General features: G+C 38.6%; 1 protein-coding gene across 1 annotated transcript in view; it reads right to left on the bottom strand.

The window, feature by feature from the left end:
- kif26b (kinesin family member 26B) overlaps positions 1-23582 on the bottom strand; it is a 98299-nt gene that overhangs the window by 54237 nt on the left and 20480 nt on the right. Inside the window, exon 3 of the mRNA XM_011492476.3 lies at positions 10386-11066. Within this exon, the coding sequence (XP_011490778.1) occupies positions 10386-11066 (681 nt within the window). The remainder of the gene's footprint in view (positions 1-10385; positions 11067-23582) is intronic.

The raw sequence follows: 23582 nt of genomic DNA on the forward strand, positions 1-23582 counted from the left end.
TACGTGGCTGCGAAACTACAACTGGATTTAAGGAAATGGCACATGGCAGCCACTGACAGCTACAATAATAAACAATATATGCTTTGATAAGAGGAAATAATCTGCAGTGAGATAATAAGTATTTTTACATTACTGTATTTATTACAGTTAACTAAACACATTAAGCAACATTTAAACTGAGCCAGCTCATTGTAAGTTGCGTTGTTTTATAGAATCTACTGCAGTTGGACTGTTTGATGTTCTTGGGTCCAAACACTTATGTTTCAATTTCAAGCAGAAGGAAATTGTTTAAACTGTTCTTTAAGTACAGTAACTGAGCTTCACACATTAGGAACTCGATGTTGCATTCATGTATAAAGCTCATTCAGAGCTGTCCAAGTCAAAAGTTTGTCTCTTTAACTGGATCCTGGTGTTAGGTTGGATCCAACAAAGCCAAATGTAGTTAGGAAAAAAAGTCATATACACAAAAAACAATCAATGGTCAATTGGTGGTTTTTGGTGAACAAAGGCCCTTAAAGACCCACTCCAATGAAAACTGTGTTTTTGGTGTTTTAAGATGTTCCTGTGGCATTATTCTGATGATGGAGGACATATATTAAGAAAATTAGGCTCAAAATTGCATTGCTGAGTTTTTCTTTATTCAAATTATTATTTACCAGGAGCAGGTGGAAAAATACCATTTGAAAAAGAGTTTATTTGTGACGTAGAATATACAAGTTCCCTTCTCCACACTGCAAAAGGGAGAGGAAGAGGGCGTAGTTGCTTCACGCCAACAGTCCCTTCCACAACTCAGAGACGAATTTCAAACGAACTACTGCCACTCTGCAGAAACTATGTCCTACAAAACCTAGAAGATTTTTTTAGTTCCTTTTCTTGGTTCAAATTGGCATGATCATAATTAAAAAACACTTGGCGGACTTTAAAAATAGATAAAAGAGGATCAGAGTATGTCTTCAATTTACTCTTCGTGGTGTTTTTAAATTTACAATAATGTGAGCACAAAACATTGCTTTTCCTGTCTTGAAAACCTGTTTCCCTCCACGTAACCTCTACATTTTTTTAGCCTCCCTCATAGCCTTGCTTAAATTTAAACCAATGAGGATTGCATTATGCATAGCATCATTCTATATAGAGCTTTGCAGCCAGCAGCTGCCTAAAGTTCCTTCATCTCGGTGGCTTAGTGGGAGAGTGTCTGCTCTGGATCACTTCCATGGTCAGGTCATACTAAAGAGTCCAAAAATAGGGCACAATGCCTCCCTGCTTGGCACTCAGCATCAAGAGTTGAACTGTGGGGTTAAATCACCAAATGGTTCTTGAGTGTGGCCGTGACTGCTGCTCACCATCCCTCAGGGGATGAGTGACATACAGAAGACAAAGTTTGCACACTCAGCTATGTGAGAGCTCGAGGCACATTCAAGATTGCATGTTTTTAAATCAAATATCTGTGTATGTTATTATTATCACATTTGCATGTGGTTGCACTGAGGTAACTAAACTGAAAATACTGTGTAATTAAGGATCCTGAGAGCAAGGTTATTTATTTTTGTCCTCTGTTGAAGCATTAGGTTTTGGGGTGCATCTTTTGAGCTGCTCTAAAAAAAATTGATGTTCTTCATAGGGGGTGTTCTGGTCTTTTCAATAATATCTCAGTTGTTTGGGTTGGAAATGTCATCACACTGAGACAAAATCAAGCTAGGATGAAAATGTGGGTTCCTAGATTATTATTTTTTTTACAACCCCTTACAGTTGAAGTGTACATTTAATGAACATAACGGACCTCTCTAATTTTCTTTATTTGGACAATTTTCAGAATTTGTGACTGTAAAAATATGTATCTTTTCTTTACTAAGAATTCAACATTTCTACATGTTGGTACTCAACTTATTTTCTTCATTGACCCATTTCCTCATTCAAAAGAATGCACATTCACACCCTGGAGGTGGGGGGATATTCTGCCTAATCTAATCAACTACAGGCAAATTATAGTTCAATGCCCTACCCATGAACACTGACAGGTAACTGGAGAAGCCAAGAATCACTTCACCAGGTCAACAGCTGGCAGAGGACTACTTTACCTCCTGAGCTTCAACCCCTAAATTGTAAATAAAAATTAATTAATTATTGTTAATAAAAATATTACTTCAGTGATGAGAGGCAAAGACATAAATCCAGAAAATCCAAAAGTTATTTCATTTAGATATGATCATGGCCATTTTTTCCATTACTTGTTCATTTGGATTTTCCTTAACTGCACAAAGCCTGAACTGCAGTCCCCACTGTTTACAATAAATTAGGTTATATTGTGCTGGATGAAAATTTAATGATCCCCGCCAGGGATGTTAGGTTATAGCAGGACAAAATACGCAGATACATGTAAAAAATTGGAGTTGTCGAAGATTTTGCCAAATACAGTCCAAAAAGGCAATGCTACAACATAAACACAACCACAGATCATCCCTAAAAAAAATACATCCCTTATTGCATCTGCCAGAGAGAAGAGCATCAATGAATTTAAATTGATTTTCTTTCTCTTCTTTCTTTAAGATCACTCACAGACACTTCGTTTTCATTTCACTTTGGAATAAAAGAGGAAAATAGACTTGCTTGTTTTCATTACAGCGCAAATGTCATTTCAATAGAATTCATCCGTGTCATCTGCGTCTTTCCTGGTTTGGACAAAGAGGTTAAAAATAACCTGTGTGCTCCTGTCTCTTTTTATCAAGAGAATACACACAATCCAAACACCACGAGCAGAAGCAGATTTTTTTTCAGTTTTTTTCTTCTTGTCAACTGATAACGGGAGAGGAAATCTAGAACGAAAAGAAGGTGTTTGGGGGGGGGGGGGGGGGCAAGAGGACAGTATGTTCAAATGGTTTCTGAAGATTACTCAACATGCACAAGAGTGAAATCTTTGAGGAGGCAAAGAGGAGAATAAGATGTATGATTCACAGAAGGAGAGGGATGTCTGATTCTTCATATCAGCACACATAAAAAAAAACACTGTGTAATTGTATTACAAACAGCCTGCAGGCAACATATATTAAAATCCTTGGAAATGACAAAAGGCTGAAAGAACATAGCCATAGAAATAATGAGAGGAGGAAATGCAGTTTTATTTACGTTCACTTTGAACTACAAATGACCCTATGGAACAGCAAGAAAGGCTTTCTGACTATCCCATGACCACAAAAACATGCTCTATATGGGGCCTATTCTATGCATCTGTACTCTTGCTGTGGTCTCATTTATGCTTTCATTATGAGGGTTAAGGACTTTTGCTCAAGGGCAACGCAGATATGGTAATGAGGGGACGGAAGTTGGTTTTGCCCAAGCTTGATTTGTCCTCAAAGTATTTGCTTCTCTTACATCTAGTTTTCGTGTGTTGCCTATTTAAACCAAAAATGGAGTCCAGTCATTGTCAAAAGGGGCCATTTTTGGCAGGTTAAACTCGTGCCAGTGGTTTAAGTGACTTCATGGCCTCTTCCTCTGAGTCAGATAAACTAACAACCAGAAACACAAACAGGATCAGCAGCCAAGATGATACAGAAGAGCTTATTCGACCGATGCTGACATCATATTCAAAGCCGGAAGGATAATCACTTACAGATAAACCTGTTACCAATTAGCTACTTAAAAAAGGAAAATGTGGCAGAAACACTTTTTTCAACATAAACAGCAAAGCATCACACAAAAAGGACTCTTCTCCAGAAGTTAATAAACAAAACAAAATGAAATAAAATGTTCTGATCAGATTGGATCTTATATGGGATGGGATTTTCTAAATAAAATTATTGACTGAACTTTTAAGCTTTCTCTTAAGCATGTTCCAAAAATTTGTACTAAAACTTCCATCGCTCAAATTTTTTTCATTGGCATTTAATTTTTTGCCTTCCATTAACTGATGTATTTGTTCTTTTCTCCTTTGTGCTAATTGAAAAAAAAATGTGACTGAAGAAGTTTGTCACCAAGTCTGTTCTCAATCATCTGCCAATGTAAGACTCCGATCCAGAGATGCTGGATCATCTTGCCATAGCTTACTGCACTTCTTGTGCAGCAAGATGGAAAGCAGATTTCCAACAAAATTAAATTATTTGACAAGAAAAGAAATGCCGTGAAGAGTTTTCTCCATCTTGGCAATTCCCTCAGTGTGCAATAATGTCTTAATTATGACTCATTAGAGAATTATGTGACATTTCCAGATACAACTCTTGCTATTTCTGGTGTTGCCTATTTTTCCTGTTTCATTCGTTTGTCTTTGCATACATTCCCACTTCTCATTATTTAAATCAGTTCTTCTTCAAGATAATCTCCCGTCTAGATCCAGCCATGGGTTAATCTCATGTGGCTCCTTCCTGATACAATAACACTAGGGTCAAAGTCAAAATGAAAACATAACAGCTGCTTTTTCTGTTCTCAGCAGAGACCGAATACTCAAGAATAAAAATGCATCCCAATTATACCCAGACCTGTACACCCAATTTGAATTCTGTACAAACACACCCCTTCATGTATGTGAATGCACATAATAAAACACATTTAAGTCTACTGGAATTTCCAAAAGTTGTTTAATTCTGGATAAGCCATAACGCTGTCATATCAGAAAGAGTAACATTAAATAACAAATAACCCCCAAAGAAAATATGTTAATAAACAAAAAATAACAGAGCAGCCATCTGTGTCACAAGTAGAGATTTAAAGGTAGTCAGGTATGCAAAAAAAAAGATCACTAACTAAAAAAAAAAACTGTAAAAATCACTGAAAGGTGCTTTTCAAATATATTTAAAACTTACAATGAAATGAGAAAGCACAAAATCGGAAAGTTGTTTTACACTATTTTTGATTTTAACGAAATTTCTTTTTTCATGCAAACTCCACCTGAGGCTTGAATAAATCCCTGTTGACCTTCCGGCCCTGCCTTTTCTGCCCTCAATTTCACATTTTTGATCTACTTTTCAAGGGCAAAGAATGGAGCTGAAGGTGAAGGAATGAACTGTCAGAATCAGGACAGTCATGACTTCAGGATCAGCTCTCAATTTTCTTTGCTGAAGCAAACCCATTTTCCTGATGCATAGACCTTTGGATGAGTTGATGTTTTTTCTTGACTTAGTAAACTTAGAAAAGAACAAAAACTTTTTAGTGTCTTGGCTTTTGTTTGTCTTAACTCCTTTGGATTTTTTTTATTTTATTTATTTTTTTAAAGATAATTAATGAAGAGAAAAGTAGTTTGCCCTCTCTGGGTGGGCGGAGTGCTTCTGCCCCAGGTGGAGGAGTTTAAATATCTTGGGGCTTTGTTGACAAGTGAGGGAAGACTGGAGCGTGATATTGACAGGCGGATTGGAGCAGCGTTCATAATTATGCAGTTGCTGTACCAGTCTGTTGTTGTGAAGAGAGAGCTGAGCCAGAAAGCAAAGCTCTCAATTTACTGGTCGATCCTCGTTCCAATTATCACCAATGGTCATGAGCTCTGGGTCATGACCAAAAGAATTAATTGACGAATACAAGCGGCTGAAATTAGCTTTCTCTGTAGGGTGGTTGGGCGCTCCCTTAGAGATAGGGTGAGAAGCTCGGTCACCCGGAGAGATCCCGGAGTAGAGCCACTGCTTCTACACATCGAGAGGAACCAGTTGAGGTGGCTCTGGCTGCCTCCTGGACGCCTCCCAGCAAGGTGTACTGGGCATGTCCCACTGGGCGGAGGCCCCGGGGAAGACCTAGGACATGCTGGAGACACTACGTCTCTCGGCTATCCTGGGAACACCTCAGGGTCCCCTCAAGGGAGCTGGAGGAAGTGGCCGGGGGGAGGGAAGTCTGGGCATCTTTGCTTAGCCTGCTGACCCCACAACCCGGTCCCGGATGAGCGGAAGAAGTTGGAGGATTTTGTTCATGTTCTGTTTTCAGTTTTCCCACTGTCTATCACACAAATGTAACCTAACAATCCACAGCTGTTTTCATTCATGGTAATTGCCCTTAGCATATACAAGTGCCTGGCTTCCATTCCTCCTTGTCAGGTCATCTGCTCCCTCACCCTTTTTGCTGCTCCCTCAGTCCATGTTTTTTGGTCATGTTTATGTCATTTTAAGTGTTTAAGTTTCTGCCCCCGATTTGGGTTCATACCACACCGGTTCCCGACAGTCTTAAAAGTAAGGTGCGCACACTTCTTCTTTGTTCAAACATGTGAACATGCCAGATTGAATAGAAACTAATAAAAAAAGATGGGAACTAACTTACAAAACTTTTGAAAACGTTTTTCAAGGAAAGAATATTTTTCTCAGTCTTTTTTGGTGTGGCCCATTTTTAGCCATTGTTTTAAAGGTGGTGTTGTCCTTCCTCTTCCCCCCATTCAAGCTGTCAATCTACAGCTTTTTAATGGGTTTGCTGGCTGTGTTCCATTAGGTAACAGACGTGGTTAACTTTTCTATCATTTTATGATAAAGTCCTGGGTTAAGTGATGTCAAGTGATGTCTAGACATCAATGTGACAACCTTGAAGCTCAAGAGCTGTCTTTAAATTGACTTAATACAAATTGATGGGTGGTATAATTTTACCTGCCCTCCACATCTTGTGCAACCATCAATCAAATTAAGTCAATTAGACACGAAATTCTAACTATGAAAAGGTGTATCCAACTCAGATGGTATGTTTCAATTAAAATCAAATTATGTACTAAAGAGAGATGTAGAGACTTTACAGAGTGAAAATGAACAGTTGAATTTGGGACAAAAATAAGAAAAAATAGAGCACATAAAAAGAAAAGTATGGGGGACAAAAAAGGAAGCACACGAGGGGTGTCTGACAGTCCCAAGTGCTTCAATTATCACTGTGTGAGTTATTAGGTTTGTGCACCGACCCCATATGAGAAAACACACAAACCTTTAAATCCTCCTTAAACATTGAGTCCACTCTTCTTCATCGTAGGTGATTACTTCCTTAAACCATCATTTTAAATTTTTGCTTTTTTTCCATCCATGAACGTCTTGGGGTAGACCTCTTTCCTGGCAGCTCCAACCTCAACATCCTTTTGTCCCTCTTCTAAATGGTCCAAATCATCTCCATCTACGTCCTTGCATTCACTACTAGAACATCTAACTTTAGCTGTTCCTGATGGATTAACTCCTGATCATATCCCTCATCGTCACTCCCAAAGAGGACCTCAACATCTTCAGCTCTGCTACCTCCAGCTCTTCCTCCTGTCTCATTCTCAGAGTCCCTGTCTCTGCTCCGGGAGTCGCTCTTACCACCATTTTCTACACCTTTTCTTTCATTTTTGCTGAGATTCATCACATTTGAAACCTTCCTCCATCTGTTCCAGCCTCCGTGCACACTCTTATTCACCTCTTTCCCACACTCTCTATTATTCTGGGCTGTTGGTTCTTAGTGTTTAGTCCTCAACCTTCTTCACCTCTGCTCCTTGTAACCTTACCGTTCCACTTTGGTCCCTCTCGTCTGAACACAGATACTCTGTCTTGCTTCTGTTGACCCTCAATCCTCTCCAGTGCAAACCTTCACTTCTCTATATGTTCCTCCACTTGCTCCCTGCTCTTACTTTGATCACAGTGTTATTGTTAACCATAGGGATTCCCCTATAACTCCATCTGTCATTCTGTGCATCACCACAGCAAACACATAGCGGCCCATTTACGGTAAATGGCGTATACTTATATAGCACTTTTTCACCTTAATTAAGGTCCAAAGCGCTTTACAGTCACAGTTCCTTGCTCATTCTGAACTTCTTCAGTCCACCAACAAGTCTCATTTTCTGTTTTCCTCACCCCAGATGACACAGGAAGCACCTTCCTCCTGGTCTCCCTGATCCCTTTAGCTGTAACTGCTCAGTCATCTGGGGGAAACTCTTGATCTAATAAAATCCATTTGATACAAAAATAAAATTAACTTTCCTTGAAGCAAAGAATAGAACTACTAATTCAAAAGTCTCAATTTACCTTTTTGTTTCCAAACTAACTTCCAAGTTAATCTTTTTTTTCTTTAGCTTTTTTAAGAAAAGTTCTTCTCACAAGCTAAGAGAAATAAAACTTACTTGGAAATTACTTCAGCAAAATAATTTCCATTACCCATTACGCCTGAATGTTTTTTAACTTTGTATGAGTTTATTGATCATGTTCTTTACATACCTTTATACTGTTATAAAGGTATAAATGTGTTTTTATAAAGAAGTAATGCCACTGTGAGCTATTTTTGTTAGCTGTTGGGCTACAGCCTCCTTTTATTTGGATCACTAGTTCTCATAAAGCTCAACAATGCTGTCCATGACAAATGACGACCTGGGTCAGCCAGCAGAGTGAGGATTTTCCCAGTGGCTATTACTGTTTCTAAATGTGAAGCCTCTCTCACTACTTGAACAAGCGCACACAATAAATAAATATTACTCAAATAAATGACAAAACAGCATTTATTCATAGCATTAAATCTAAATCAATAGTTTGACATCAGCGAATAATTAATTATTGCAATTTTTAGATCATTTTTTTAGTCTGTGTATGAGTAATTCTTTTAATTGATATATAGTTTTCAGAATGTTTCATAGAGTAAAAATGTACAAATAAATCAACGCAGCAGCACACTGACAGTTCTCCTCATCCATCCAGCTGTTTTTCCAAAGATTAACTGTGGAACAGTTTAGTAGCAAGGTGGACAAAGTAGGTGACCTTAAAATGTATTCAAAATCGCAGCGAGCGAGCTTCATTGTCATGGTTTAAAAATATATCTGCCCATAAATACTAGAATGTTATTGACTGTAAAATTCCCCTATCTAATGCAGAAATTCATGTTGTTTTATATTATTTTATTCAGTTGCATTGTTTATTCAGTTTTTTGTATTACAAATGTTTGCTCCATAATAACATTAATAATGTCTCTGTGCGTTATGATTAAATTGTATTGCATTCCTCTTTATAAATATCCTATTTACTGGTTTTTCTTTGTGTCCTGTTGCAAAGCATTCCGTTTTAAAATTCTTTAAGTGGGTTTTATTCAGGTTAAACTATTTAACAGAACACTAATTCTAATTTTTTAAGCTTATGTTTTGATACCTGATTTCTGCTAAAGGTACATCTTTGTTGTTTTTGTCAGTCACAAAAACCTACAAAATTCTTTGGTCAGACTTTGAGAAATCTTAAAGGTGTTACAGGTTTTCTCAGTCGCTTTAGTACAATTCTCAGATCAGAATGAAATTCCCAAAACTATTTGTTCAATCTTCACATCATGATGTCACTTGTGCACATCATATAAGGAGTTTCTCACTTCTTTGAACAAGTTGCAATTGCTTTGGTACATCCATGCAAATGATTATGCACAATTCTCTGCTCTTTGCTACATTATCAATTGTTTATGTCATGTTGATCAAAATGTATTATATAGTTCACTGTGCAATAGTCTTACTCCTCAAAACACCTAGTCATTAGTTCATCGTATAAGTCATTAACTGCAAAATGGTTGACCAAGTTGTCAAAATGTGACAAACATATTTCGCTGCATTGCAAGAGAGGATATTCACTGTGATGTGGATGAGAATTTGTGGCCTAACATACAGGAACGACAAGAGGTGTAGGAAGACCACACCAATTCCTACTGCACTGCCTGTACTGTTATACAGAATATTGTCCTATCTTTTTTTTCCCTTTGTGTTACTGTTTGCAGTGGGTTTTTTCTATGTTGGTATGACATGGTCTGTCAACAAATTACAATATGAACAATAAAAGTGTAAATGTGAATCTTGTCCAGTCTCTTGCAATCAAACAAAAAAGGTATAACTTACATTTTACAATAATTGTCATCCAAACTTTAGCCATGGTTTACATCAGAACCTCCCTCTAAAGTACACAGTTATATTGACAACATGACTAAGTCATTTGACTGTCTTGTTCATAGACAATGACACAAGGACCTGACATTCTGATGGCACTGACATGTTCAATGACATAAAGACTTAGTTTTGAGAGATGAAATAAAGATTTTGAGCAAGTTACAGGCTTTTGCAAGAAATCCATAGTGTTTTGCTGTTTGTACAAATTGTTTTGAGAAATGCACACACGTATTTGCAAACTTCAATTCTGATCTGAGAATTGTACTAAAGTGATTGAGAAAAACTGTAAGCAAACTGCTTAGACTTAGTGCCATCTAGGACTTTGTGACTTTGTTAAACACCATAGCAAAGTACAGTTTGTTAAATGTATCTATGATTTTCCTAAATTTAAGAAAAAATACAAAACGTTTTTCATTGTTTAGAAAAACCTGCAAAATTAGAAAAACACGATATTTATGTTTCTTGTTTGTTTTCCAACCGTTTCGGGGGAAAAGCTCTATACTGTGCTGCCTGCAAGACACACACAAGAAAGCGCACACACACACACACACCGTCATGGATCTCTTACCTGATATGGATAAAGTGTAACACCTCCATTAGTTCGAGGATGCGCCTGCAGAGTCGATGAACTAACAACTGTTCCGTTCCCATTGTTACTGCTGATGCCACTGCTATTCACTAGGCTATTAGTTGTTGTTGCTGGTTGCTGTGAGGCAACGCCCGCTTTTGCTGAATTGGGAGACCCAGAATTTCGTCTATCTGCAGCCCCTCCAAGACCAAGAGAGCTGGGCTTAGACCCCAGTCTGTGCCCTGCTCCTTGGGATTGTGGGACTGCTGGAGCAGGACTGGATGTTTGCCCTGCTAAGGGACTCCCATGGTTAGAGTTTGACAGTCCATGGCTTGGGCTAGGTGTTGTGGTCTGGCATGGGCTTGAAGAGAAAGACGAGTGGGGAGGATATTGAGCAGCAGCAGAAACGGCAGCAGATGGGAGAAATGCACCGGGCCATTCCCGAGATCCAAGACTTCCTGGAGCTCCATGAGAGCCGTATCGCCCAATTGGTGCTGGGGGGGAGGAGGTGGGAGACAAATCCCACTGGTCAAGAGTGAGGACTATGCGCACAGCCTCCTGTTTGAGTTGAGTGAGATGTGTGGCGCAGACATCGCAGCGACTGTCACGTTCGTTCCACGCTCGCCGAGAACTGTTGGGCACCTGAAGCTTGTCGTGGAGGAGGAGTGAGAATGAAGGATCCTAGAAGAGGAGAGAGAAATGATCTGGGTATTAGAAAATAAAATCAATAACCCTTACTATAGATGTGTAAACACAGCATGCAGTTACATGCACAGAAATACTTACAAAGTTAAACAAAAGTAAAAGATAAGAGTGGTGACAGATGCTAAAAATAACAAAACCAGATTATAGCAGCCTTCAAAAATCATGCACTAACACATAGAAGCTTACAACAAAATACTGATTCAAAGAAGAAAAAAATAATCTTATTCTCCCTTTCACTTTTTTTTTTGTAAATCTTTGGCAGCCTGGCATTTTGTGTGGATTACATTGAATTAACTATAAAGTATGTGGTGTAAATATTCTAATTAACTTGGCGTTAAAGCAGGTTTTTTATTTGCTTTACTCAGAGTCTCAAGGTTTAATTCAACTTTAATTTATAACTAGAATTTACTAGCAGCAGAAACAGGTATGGACTTGCAGAGGTTAATAGCTTGACAATTAGTTTCTTGCTATGAAGAATTACTACATTTATTTCCCATAAAAAGCCAGTAAATAGTATCTGATGGAGAGTGTGGACTGAGCTGAAGGTCACACAAATCATTTCTTGTTCAGTAATGTCTCAGAAGTTCAAAATAGTCATAAAAATAACAAGTGTAAGCTGCCCTCAGGTTTAAACTGTCGTGAATGACGGGATTCTCATTATTCTCATCTGAACTATACAAGCAAAATGGTTTTGAGCTTCTTCGGCATTGCTTAGAGTTGCATTTTTATATCAAACATACAACGATATATGATATATTACCGTCAGCAGCAGTCCAGCTTTTTCTTACAATGTATACAAATTATTACTTGTTTATTCATCATTGTATTAAGTGTGGAAACCCCAAATTTAGGAGAAAAGGGTGGTCAGAAGAATAATCAGGTTATTCAAATTAAATAATAAGTGATGGATAACTAGAAAAATGGCCAAACTCTTTAAATACCACCTGCACAAAGGAAACAAAAAATAATTGCAATAAAACATAAAAGAGACCGCTTTGTTAGTTACAATTATAAACCAGCTTTGATTGGAACCAGAAATCAAACTTAAAATGAAGAAAAGTTAGCCAGATGACCAAACACCTAACCAGGAAGAAATAGAAAAGTTTGTTTGCATATGTGTGTGGTGGGTGGGTGAAGGGGTTGAGAGAGAAATAATCTGCCTCTGTCACTCATCTGGAACAGAAAACATGAGAACATTTATCCTGAAATCCTTACAAACCGATTCTGCTTCTATTGATCTTTCATGAAAACTTTGGAGGTCACACAGTATCATGATGCAAGTCTACTTCTTAATTTTCCACCAGCTCAGATGCAGTGCACCATGTTATTGCTTCCTTGAAAAATTAAAACCCCATATTGAAAGGGTTCTCACCCAATCTTGGAAAGATTGTCTTAAATTTTTCCACTTGTGCCATGTAAGATCAGCTATCTAGAAACTGTTAGAGACCGTTTGTTACTGCCCATCCAAAACTGATGGAAGGCAAAGAAAAACTCTTTTACATGTAATCCCAAACACTTCCCACAGACAATCAGAGGAAACGTGTACTTCATAAAGATGGTCTCATATTTATTCAAACTGTTTTTTTTAAAACACTGATTCTATGTGGTGACTTAGGTCATTTTATTCTAAAATGAACAATGAAAGTGTAATATTTGTTTGATTGTGAAATTATAAAATTCCCAGATTATAATTTTGGGCTTTGACCCACAGATTGAGCTGGTATTTATGTATTATATTGTTGTTGTTTTTTACAAATTTTGAAAATACCAGAACTTTTTTTTTTAATTTGTTTAACTGGTTATGCTTGTAACCCTTGTGCTATCCTAGGCACTTTAACATTGGGAGTGGGGTCATCTAGACCCCACTAGACAGTGCTCTGAACCTTTTTTCTTCAATGATTTGTGATCTTCACTGGTATTCATGGATTACATGAAATCCTCTTCACCTTTATCCACCTTTATCATGGTAGGGAGAACATGTCAATGTAAGGATCGGGTCATCTGGACCCCATAGGATAGCACAAGGGTTATGAACTCTATGCTATTGCACACTTTATAATTGAAGTGTGCAATTGTGTATTTTTATTCCTTTTTTCTGTTATGTGTCGCCAAGGTGTCTTTTGTTGTAGATGAGAAGTAGATCTCAACTGACTTTGTAGAATAAATACTTTTTTCTTTAAATAACATAATAACTATAATAAAATCATTGGATGAAAAGATTTAAATAGATAGTTTTTAAAGAGCTGTAGAAGCAGAAGGTTTTGCTTTCAAAAAACAAGAATAATGATGTCCTTTACCCAATAAGTGATGAAGTGTTAGTTAGTGTATGTCTTGCAATTCCCTGAACCTTTTGGCCATTTTTCCGCTGGCAGGCACAGAAATACAAACAGTGAGGGGGGAAAATTGGAAAGCTGCCACTTTTTATCAATCTCAGTAATGGCATCAGTGTGTGTCCAGCTTGCTCCACCCCCAAAGACCAGCTCATGAGCGCAGACTTGCAACCATCACTCTGTGCCACAAAGATGGAGAGAGGTCCAGGAGCAGAGAGAATTTTCCAAACTTAGTGGATCTGAACTCTCCTGCCCTGTGGAAACTTGCAGTGAGAGTCACTAAGGCCACTGGTCATTTGGCTTTGATGTCGCCTCCATCTCCCTTCTCTCTCTTTGTGTGTCACTCGATTTTTGTCGACTAGAGCTCAGGCCGTGTTTGTCTACCTTCTCTGAAGGAAATAAATTGCTTGGCTTTCTGTGGCACTGCTGCTACTCATCGAGTCACTCAGAATACTGATGATGGGTAGAGGTGGTAAAAAGAAGGTCAGGGATGCTGCAGAGAATGTAACACATTATCTAACCACAGTTTTGTCAAATTGAGCTAAAAAAAGTAAGAATCTCCTTTTATCTGATTTTATGAAAAAGTTTAAAGATATATGTTTTTAAGAAGTTTTCCAAACTTACCGGTATTTCTTCTGTGGACTGTTATATTACTGTGGAAGTTCTGGATGGAGCCTTAATATCATAAAAGTGAACAAGTGTTGGTTTATGCGATTTTGTTTGTGGAATCTAGAAAACTCAATGAAAATCTATCCCAAATAGAGGTGTTGTAAATTGTACTCTGTACTTTGTTAAAGAAGTCTTAAAGGGCCTATTTCATGCAAAATCCACTTCTGAAGATTTAAGTGTGTTAAAATGTTCCTTCCTCTCAAAAAGAAACCCCAAAGTGATATTTTGATCTGTTTGCACATTTGAGTATTCCTGCGCTCTGAGCACCAGCCCCTCCCAACCCACGAAAACAAGCGGGTTCTCATGCACTGACGTGGACCAGTGAGAACAGCCCCTTCAAGGAACAGTCTGCACTGCCAGCACTGCCCCCAGGCCAACAAAAACACACACTTACTCCACGGAGCAAGCGGTGTTTGGCAAAAACGCTTAGTGGGTGAGACGCAGACACACTGCCGAGGCCGACTCTAGCCTAACGTCATGAAATCAGGCGGCACTCACAAGAACAAAACCCTGTGCCTCAGAGATCCAGTAGTGTTACTTACGGGTTGGAAAAGAACACTGGAAAATAACAAATATTTAATTGAAAATATAAATGTTAATATATATAGGTATCGGTAATATGTTATCATTTACATGATAATGGGGCGGCAGTTGCTCAGGTGGTTGAACAGGTCGGCCATAGAATGAAGGGGTGATCCCTGCTCCCCCCAGCTAACCGTTGGACTGTCCTTGGGCAAGACACAACACCCTCCCTCCACTGTTGCTCCACTGGTGTCTGAATGCGTATGAACGTCCTGGTGATGGTCCGAGGGGCCGCAGGCACATACTGGCAGCCACGCCTCTGTGGCTACATCAGTAGCTTACCATCACCAAGTGGGAATGAAGACTGAATGACTAATGGACACTTTGAGCATCTGGAAAAGCGCAGAGAAATCCAATCCATTATTATTATTACTATTAAATGGATATGGTTTCATATAAAAGGCTTAAGCATGATACAAGCCCTTTATCAGGCTTTTAATGTAAAAACTTTGCCAATGTCTTAACATGGCGTGTACAGGGCTCACATCCTGAGCCCTGTACACGCTGTTAAGTAACCACATTGCAGTGCGCTTGACTGACTGTAACTGACACTGTAACTGAAAAGCCCAGATTGATTAAATGTTCTTGTTGTATTGATTTCCAGTGATGACTTGGCAGTTATTTCATTTCATTCTTGTTACAGCTGTGGTTTATTTGTGGATTATTTTTCTTTTAGCTCTGTGGAATTTGATTTTTTTTTTTTTGTGACAGAGTGGGACCTTGCTGTGCTATGGGGATCTTTGCATGTCCTTGTGTGATTGTTTTTAGGCGTTGTTTGCTAAATGGTAGAGACTGGGGATTGGTCCAGAACTGATAAAGGTATGTCTAAAATCCCTAATTTCTTCGAGGCAGACACTACCCACTAGTCCACTAAGCTCATCTAACCAGTTAAATTTGTTTTTGTCATTTAATTTGACCTCATTTTTAGATGGGATAGTATAAGTGGGTTTGGCCGAGTTTGTGTTGCTTTGACCTTTGGTTGACCCTGAAGTCTTTTGGCTTGATATTGTTGTTTTTATGAATTATTTTGTTATAAAATAAGCATTTTTTTGCATACAGCATAGTAGTTTTATTTTGTGCTAAACACTTGAAATTGAGCAATTTTTAAACTTGGCCCCCAAAAAACAACATTTTTTAAACTAATTTACAGGAATTAGAACAAAATACTTTTGATGCAAGACAAGAACATACTAACTTTTCTTAGGCAGAATGTTAATTGATTTCACGAACATTTTTAAAATCCCAGTTGCTCTAAAGGACAGAAATCCTATAAAGCAAAAACCTGCCTGTCTGTCTGTCTGTCTGTCTCACCCTCACCCTCTCAGGTTTGGACTCTTGCCTGCACATATATCTTTTGGTTTGTTGATTCAACCTGGCAGGTAGCTCTCACATTAAGAAGGCTACTATACCATCAGATGAAATGACTCTTTGTATATGGACACAAACACAGAGGTCTTGTTGATTTGAGAACAGGTAACTGACTTGTTGCAAATACTGGTTTACTTTTGCATTTCTCTTGGTATTTCACTTCCAACTGAAATTTGCTCCAAACCCGTCACAGAGGTTGCACTGTCATACATCTGTACAAGTCCATTCAGTTAAACGGTTTGTGGAGCACATCAACTGTAAAATATCCTCTATGAGAAGTGCTTTCAGATTAATCTGATTTGACTTTCCTTCAAATGTTTGTTTTCTGTCAGCTATTTATCTCTTTGTCTTTAAAATGTCTGCTTGATTAGAAGATGTGAGTGATTTCTGCTTATTGATTGAACTAGCACACGCACACACACACACACACACACACACACACCTACGGATGCATCTGCATGGCCAGGGTCCTGCATCGATTAAACTTCAGGGAACAAAGAGTACAAACTCATCATTTTGATTTGTATTGTTAATCTGTTGTACGCTATACTCGGATGATCAACTGAAAGGTCTAACATGAAAGGCAAAGGGAGTTTCAAATGTGTTCATGTACTTTAGTGCTGGTGTCAAAACATCATTAAATCTTCTTCCCACAAAAAAAAAAAACAAAAAAAGCAGAACAATTTGGAAGAGTCGGAAGTGTCAAAGCACTCAACATTGATGTAGTTCAGGACATAATATTATAGAATAGAAGATAGAATAGAATAGAATAGAAGAATTTTAGTGTTTTTTCCTCCTGGTGTCTTTTGTGTAGCAGAGTTTAATACTGTTGACAGTAAAAAGTAAATGCCTTTATACATGTTTATACAAAATAGGCATTAATAATTTACTCCTTTCCCATTACGGTAATTGATGATGCCCTTAAAAAAGGGAAAATTTATTTCTGTATGTATTTAATCATTGGTTGGTTGATTGATTGATTGATTCATTGATTTCAAGCATTGCAGTCAAAGCAATAAAGAGTTTACAAAAATTTATCAAACTCATTACAGAAATGATTAAATGCATAGATTAATAAAAGGTAACTGAAGTTGTATGTATTTGTGTCCATTTACCTTTTACTCCAGAAATTAAGACCTGTGAGTTTAACTTTCTTTGTTCTTGTTTAAACCTCATCTTTGTGTTTGAGTTTTTAGTTAGAGATGTTCTGTCTTGTAGTTATTTGTTTCTCAGTCTTGGCATTTTCCTTTTTTTTTTTTTGGAATTCTTGTCATTTCTGCATTTATTTTTAAATGTGTTTCCTTGTTCAGTTCCTAACCACAATTACCCATAACCTGAATAGATTTGGCCTATTCTATTTACAATGTTGCTTGAAATAATTAATACTTTGAGGGTATAGGTAATTTTAAGGACCACTGTAGATCTTTGTTTTTTTTGTACCCTAAAAAATAAAGGAATAAACTGAATATTTATTATTTCAGCCAAGCTCTAAAATCTTTTTTTTCCTTCTGTGACCAAATTTAAATCCATGCCAACTGTGATTTTTCATTAACTCGATTATATGAGTTTTGATCAAATGTAGTCTTCTGACTCAGAATTGGATTATGATTGATCATGACAATTTAAACTTAGTGTTGTCACTTTAAGCTTTTAAATGACACATAATCATAGAACCTAATTTAACTGCATTTCTTGAGTCAAAATCTATTTGAGATTTTTTTTCTTTAACTGAACATGATAGTGTAAGTAGACTAAACTAAACTGCAAAAAAGATTATGATAGAATTTAAGCAGGAAAACTGTCACTTGGAAATTAAACAATTACTTTTCTTTGACCATACATCCATAAGTTGTGTTGCATGAATAACAAAAGAAAGGTTGATGAAAAATATATACGATAAATTTCAAAAATTGATGTCTGGTGATGGCGGACACTGTCCTCATGATGGAGAATCATAGCACATGTTTCTGTGTGAGTGATTGAGATGGGTGTTTGCACAGAAACAAGGTCAGTAAACACACAGGTTATAAATGACACCACATAGATCAAACAAATGGATGAGCACACACTTACAGGACAAATGTTGCACTGCTGTCCCATGGGAGGACATGATTCTTTCACAACAATTAAAAAAAAATGTTATAAGGATTTTCCAGCAAGACAGAGAACACATCATACTGATCAATTTATGGTTGGAGAATGTATCTTTGGAAACCTTCATAATTTTCAATGCATCTAAAAAAGATTTTTACTTGCTGACATCCTTGTTCAAGAAATGAATTGTAAATCATGCCTTCCAATTAACAGCCCAAGCTATATAAATTGTTCCAGCTGGTACAGAGTTAAGTCTTCAGATGAGCCCCTTGCTGTAGAGTAAATGAGAAAGTCGGCTGGAAAAATGCCTGGTTTTTATAGCTGCCTCCATCTACACCCCTGCTCTGTGCTGTAAACAAAACTGTTGTCTAAAAGCTGCCCACTTTTTGTGAAATCCCTGCTCGCTGGAGCTTGTTTGTAAATGAGTGTAAAAAATCTGTACATAAAGTCTCGCTCTTACATTACCATCCCATCTGTGAAAGAATGGCATTGTAAATAAGGTATTTGCTACAAAATCCAGACTGAGTGTGAAAGTGATTTAATTTAGAGAGTTAACATAGCTGCCAATGAGATGAACATTTCCATTTGAATATAGATGAAACGCTTGGCCTTGTTATAAGCTCATTCGATCTACAATGTGATTTATGCAAAACACTGTTTTCACATGAGATTCCTTCTATAATTCTATAACGCCACCCTCTACTCCCCTTTTAAGAGACATACATTAAGCAGTGTTTTCTGCTTCCTGTGTCTGACATTAACATGCACTGTTGGCAGTTAAAAAAAACTTTTTTCCATCAGGGGCTGACTAAACATTAATTCTAAAACATTTAAAAACAGTGAAATGACTGGCTGCTTTAGGACTTTTAGCTATATCAGTGTTGTGGGTCTTTATGATCATCTATGATCATTCTTGATAAGCTGGTTCTACCTGCTGTTCAAGATCCAGAAGTGGCTGTTTCAAGGAGATTTCTGAATTACCATACCATACCGGCTCATTTTGATTCATGCTCTGAATTAATTTCCAAATTTAAATTCAGATTGTGTTGTCTTCCCTATTGGCAGAACACATCAGATTATTCACATTATTGCACCTGAGAAGATTAGAAGTATCTGACAAGGAAAAGAAATCTCTTCTCGTTGCTCCTTATAAGTATAAAGAGGGTCTTGAGGTAGGTCTAGTGTTTTATTTGCTACTGTGGACAGGGTTAATAACCAATTTCAGTTATCTGTTGATTTCTTGTCTAAACCTCTCAAGACTATAGGCATCCCCGTGTTGACATCATATTTTGGGTTACAATAGTTAATTCTGTTTATAGTGGACCCAGTTAATTTAATATATTAATATATTAATTTTATATATACTAAGATTTTAATATATATATATATATATATATATATATATATATATAAGCAAAAGTGTACGCTCAGTGGCAGGGTCAAAACAGCCGAGCAGACCCACCAAGGCTAGAAACTGAACAGTACTGCTTTTGACACTGTGGATCATAACATTTTAATTGAACTTCTTCACAATGACTATGGTCTCTCTGGGTCAGTTTTAAATTGGTTTATATCGTATCTTAGTGGAAGAACATTTAATGTGGCTGTCGGTTCTTCAAGCTCTGAAATTAGAGAAATAACTTGTGGCGTTCCCCAGGGTTCTGTACTAGGCCCTATTTTATTTATTTTATATATGATTCCTCTTGGGAAACTTATTAATCAATTTAGCCACATCTCATATCATTTATATGCAGACGACATCCAGCTCTACTGTTCTTTCACGGAAAATGATTACTACAAACTACAAAATTTGCTGAATTGCTTAACGAGCATTAAAACATGGCTGAACAGTAATCATTTAGTCCTAAATACTCAGAAAACCGAGGCACTTATTTTTGCCCCTGAACATAAAATCCCGTCCATCAGTCAACGCCTTGGGTGTCTGAGCTCTTCTGTCCAGTCAAGCCTCATAAATCTTGGGGTGTCGTTTGACAGGTCTATGTCTCTGGAAAGTCACTCAAAACAGATAGTGAAAAACTGTTTTTATCATCTGAGGAACGTGGCAAAATTAAAAAGTATTTTGTCTCGATCAGACCTGGAAACAATTATCCACGCCTTTATTTCCTCTCGTTTAGATTACTGCAACTCTCTTTTTACCTGTTTTAACAAACGTTCCCTAAACCGTCTTCAGCTTGTCCAAAACTCTGCAGCGAGGCTTTTAACAGGAACAAGTAAACGGACACACATCACTCCTCTCTTGTCTGCTTTACATTGGTTACCTGTCAAATTTCGAATCGATTTTAAAATTCTATTTTTAGTTTTTAGAGCCTTGCATGGTCAAGCTCCGACATACTTATCTGACCTTTTAACCCCATACTCTTCGGCCCGATCATTGAGGTCTTCCAACCAGAATCTTTTAAGCGTTCCAAAAACCCGCTATAAGACTAGAGGAGATCTGTCATTTCAAGCTGTTGCTCCTCGTCTGTGGAACTCCCTCCCATTGTCGTTGCGTCAGATCGATTCCGTTGAGTGTTTTAAATCTCAGGTCAAGACGTGTTTATTTAGGAGAGCTTTTAGTTGATTTAGTCCTAGTTTTACCACGTTTTACTGTGTTTTATTTTACTATTATTATTATTGTATTTTATTACTTTTTTGTGTGTTGATATGCTTTTATGCTCTTTGTAAAGCACTTTGTGACTTGCTCTGAAAAAAGTGCTATAGAAATAAAGATTCTATTCTATTCTATCCTATTCTACTGGAAAAATATATGGGAGACAGAGACAGCACATAACAGCAATGCCCAGTGGCTGGTCTCTCTGAGAAAAGAACATAGCAACCTCCCTGAACAGAACCAGTAACCATCACAGTGGCAGACATCCAAGAAAGAGTCTCAGGTATGAAGAACTGGACAGCACCGGGCCCTGACATGATACATGCCTACTGGCTAAAGAAGCTAACCGCACTCCACGAGCGCCTGGCAGCACAAATGAACCAGCTGCTTAGGGATGGGACTCACCCCGAATGGCTAACGGAAGGGCGAACGATCCTGATCCAGAAGGATCCCTCAAAGGGTACAGTCCCATCAAACTACCGGCCAATAACCTGTCTCTCCACAACATGGAAGCTCATGTCAGGCATCATTGCAACCAAGATAAATAGGCACATGGATCAATTCATGAGTAACACACAGAAGGGCATTGGTAGAGACTCCAGAGGAGCCAAACACCAACTCCTGGTGAACAGAACAGTCGCTCAAGACTGCAAGTCACGACACACCAACCTGTGCACAGCCTGGATTGATTACAAGAAGGCCTATGACTCAGTGCCACACACATGGATCACTGAATGCTTGGAGCTGTACAACATCAACAGGACTCCAAGAGCCTTCATGGGAAACTCAATGAAGCTGTGGAAAACCATCCTTGAAGCCAATGGGAAGCCACTTGCACAAGTGTCCATCAAATGTGGGATATACCAAGGTGATGCTCTGTCCCCACTGCTGTTCTGCATAGGTCTGAACCCCCTCAGCCAAATAATCAACAAGACTGGCTATGGATACCGACTCAGAAATGGGGCCAACATCAGTTACCTCCTCTACATGTTTGACATCAAGCTATATGCTAAGAGCGAGCGTGACATTGACTCCCTGATCCACACCACCAGGATCTACAGTACTGACATTGGGATGTCATCCGGGCTCGAGAAACGCAGCCGGATGGTGACAAAGAGAGGCAAGGTAGTCCACACAGGAGGGGTCTCACTCCCAGAAGGAACAATAACAGACATCGAGGACAGTTACAAGTACCTTGGAATTCCGCAGGCAAATGGCAACCTGGAGCAGGCAACAAGGAAATCCGGAACAGCTAAATACCTCCAACGAGTAAGGCAAGTCCTGAGAAGCCAGCTCAATGGCAAAAATAAGACCCGGGCAATAATCAGCTACGCACTGCCAGTTATCAGATACCCTGCAGGAATAATAAGATGGCCAAAGGAAGAGATACAGACCACGGATGTTAAAACACGAAAGCTCCTCACCATGCATGGAGGGTTCCATCCCAAATCCAGCCCCCTGAGACTGTATGCTAGCCGCAAGGAAGGAGGCCGAGGATTAGTGAGCGTAGAAGCCACTATCCGGGATGAAACATCCAAGATCCATGAGTACATCAAGCTCAAGGCCCCAACTGACAGTGTGCTCAGGGAATGTCTCAGGCAATGGAGAGCAGAGGATACAGTGCTGGAGGACAGATCCTCATGGGAGGACAAACCCCTGCATGGGATGTACCACCAGACCATAACTGAAGTGGCTGATATCAAGAAGTCCTATCAATGGCTAGAAAGGGCTGGCCTACAGGACAGCACTGAAGCGCTCATCCTGGCAGCTCAGGAACAAGCCCTGAGCACCAGAGCAATAGAGGCTCAGATTTACTACACCAGACAAGACCCAAGGTGTAGGCAGTGCATATATATATATATATATATATATATATATATATATATATATTAGGGTTGGGCGATGTCCCCTAATTTGGCCGTTGACGATGTTTGCTGTCAACCATCGGGATGGACGATGACATCGTCGGGGGGGGGGGATTTTTACATTTTTCGTTCTTATATAACTGCTATTCGTTATTTTGCTTTTTTCATTTTTTTTCCCAACTAATGGTTAATCCGCGATGATCCAGTATAAACTGAGGGAAGTGACTTTAACAGAAAAAGTAACAAGCAAAATAGAAAAGAAGTGGTCCGCTCCCGCACTTAACTAGCGAAGTGGACCGGCGGAGGGCGGATTTACAGCTTTATGTTTGATGGGAAGGGGGGGGGGTACATGAGCGGTATGTGTGGGAGATTTAAGACTGCGATCCGTCCCGCAGCTCTAGGGGTACGAGCTATCAAACTCAGAACCGGGTCTAAAAGTGTGTGTGTCTGAGCACAGCTCGGATCGTCAGCAGACACACAGCGGTTTGAGCATCAAAGCAGAAATGTCACTCAGTCCTTAGAAAACATTCAAACAATCACGTGGATTTGTGTTTCCAGTCGTGTCCCGACTAAATAAAGGCTGATGTTATTCACAGCATGCAGCGCCACCCAAAGCTAATGTTGTTAGCCCGTGTTAGCATACTGCTAATCCTGGCTACGTTCAGAAAAAGCACTGACCACACGGATTAAAATTCAAATGATGAGCGAACAGGTGTTTCATAATAACCGTAACATTATTAAAAGCACGTTTAGAAGATCGTCTCGTATTTTACCGAGCTGACATGTCAATGTATATAGCTGCTCGCCGCTGTTATCGTTTTGTATTGAATTGTTACCTTCAATAAAGTTTGGAAAAAAAGCCGCTCGGCGGAAGTTGTATCCTCTTCCGGTTTTCAAACTGCGCATGTGCGAATACTGCGCGTGTGCGAATGATTTATTCCGACCGAAATTGTGACCTTAGTGAACGTTTTTA

The sequence above is a fragment of the Oryzias latipes genome, chromosome 3 (genome assembly GCF_002234675.1).
Source record: "Oryzias latipes chromosome 3, ASM223467v1".
NCBI lineage: Eukaryota > Metazoa > Chordata > Actinopteri > Beloniformes > Adrianichthyidae > Oryzias > Oryzias latipes.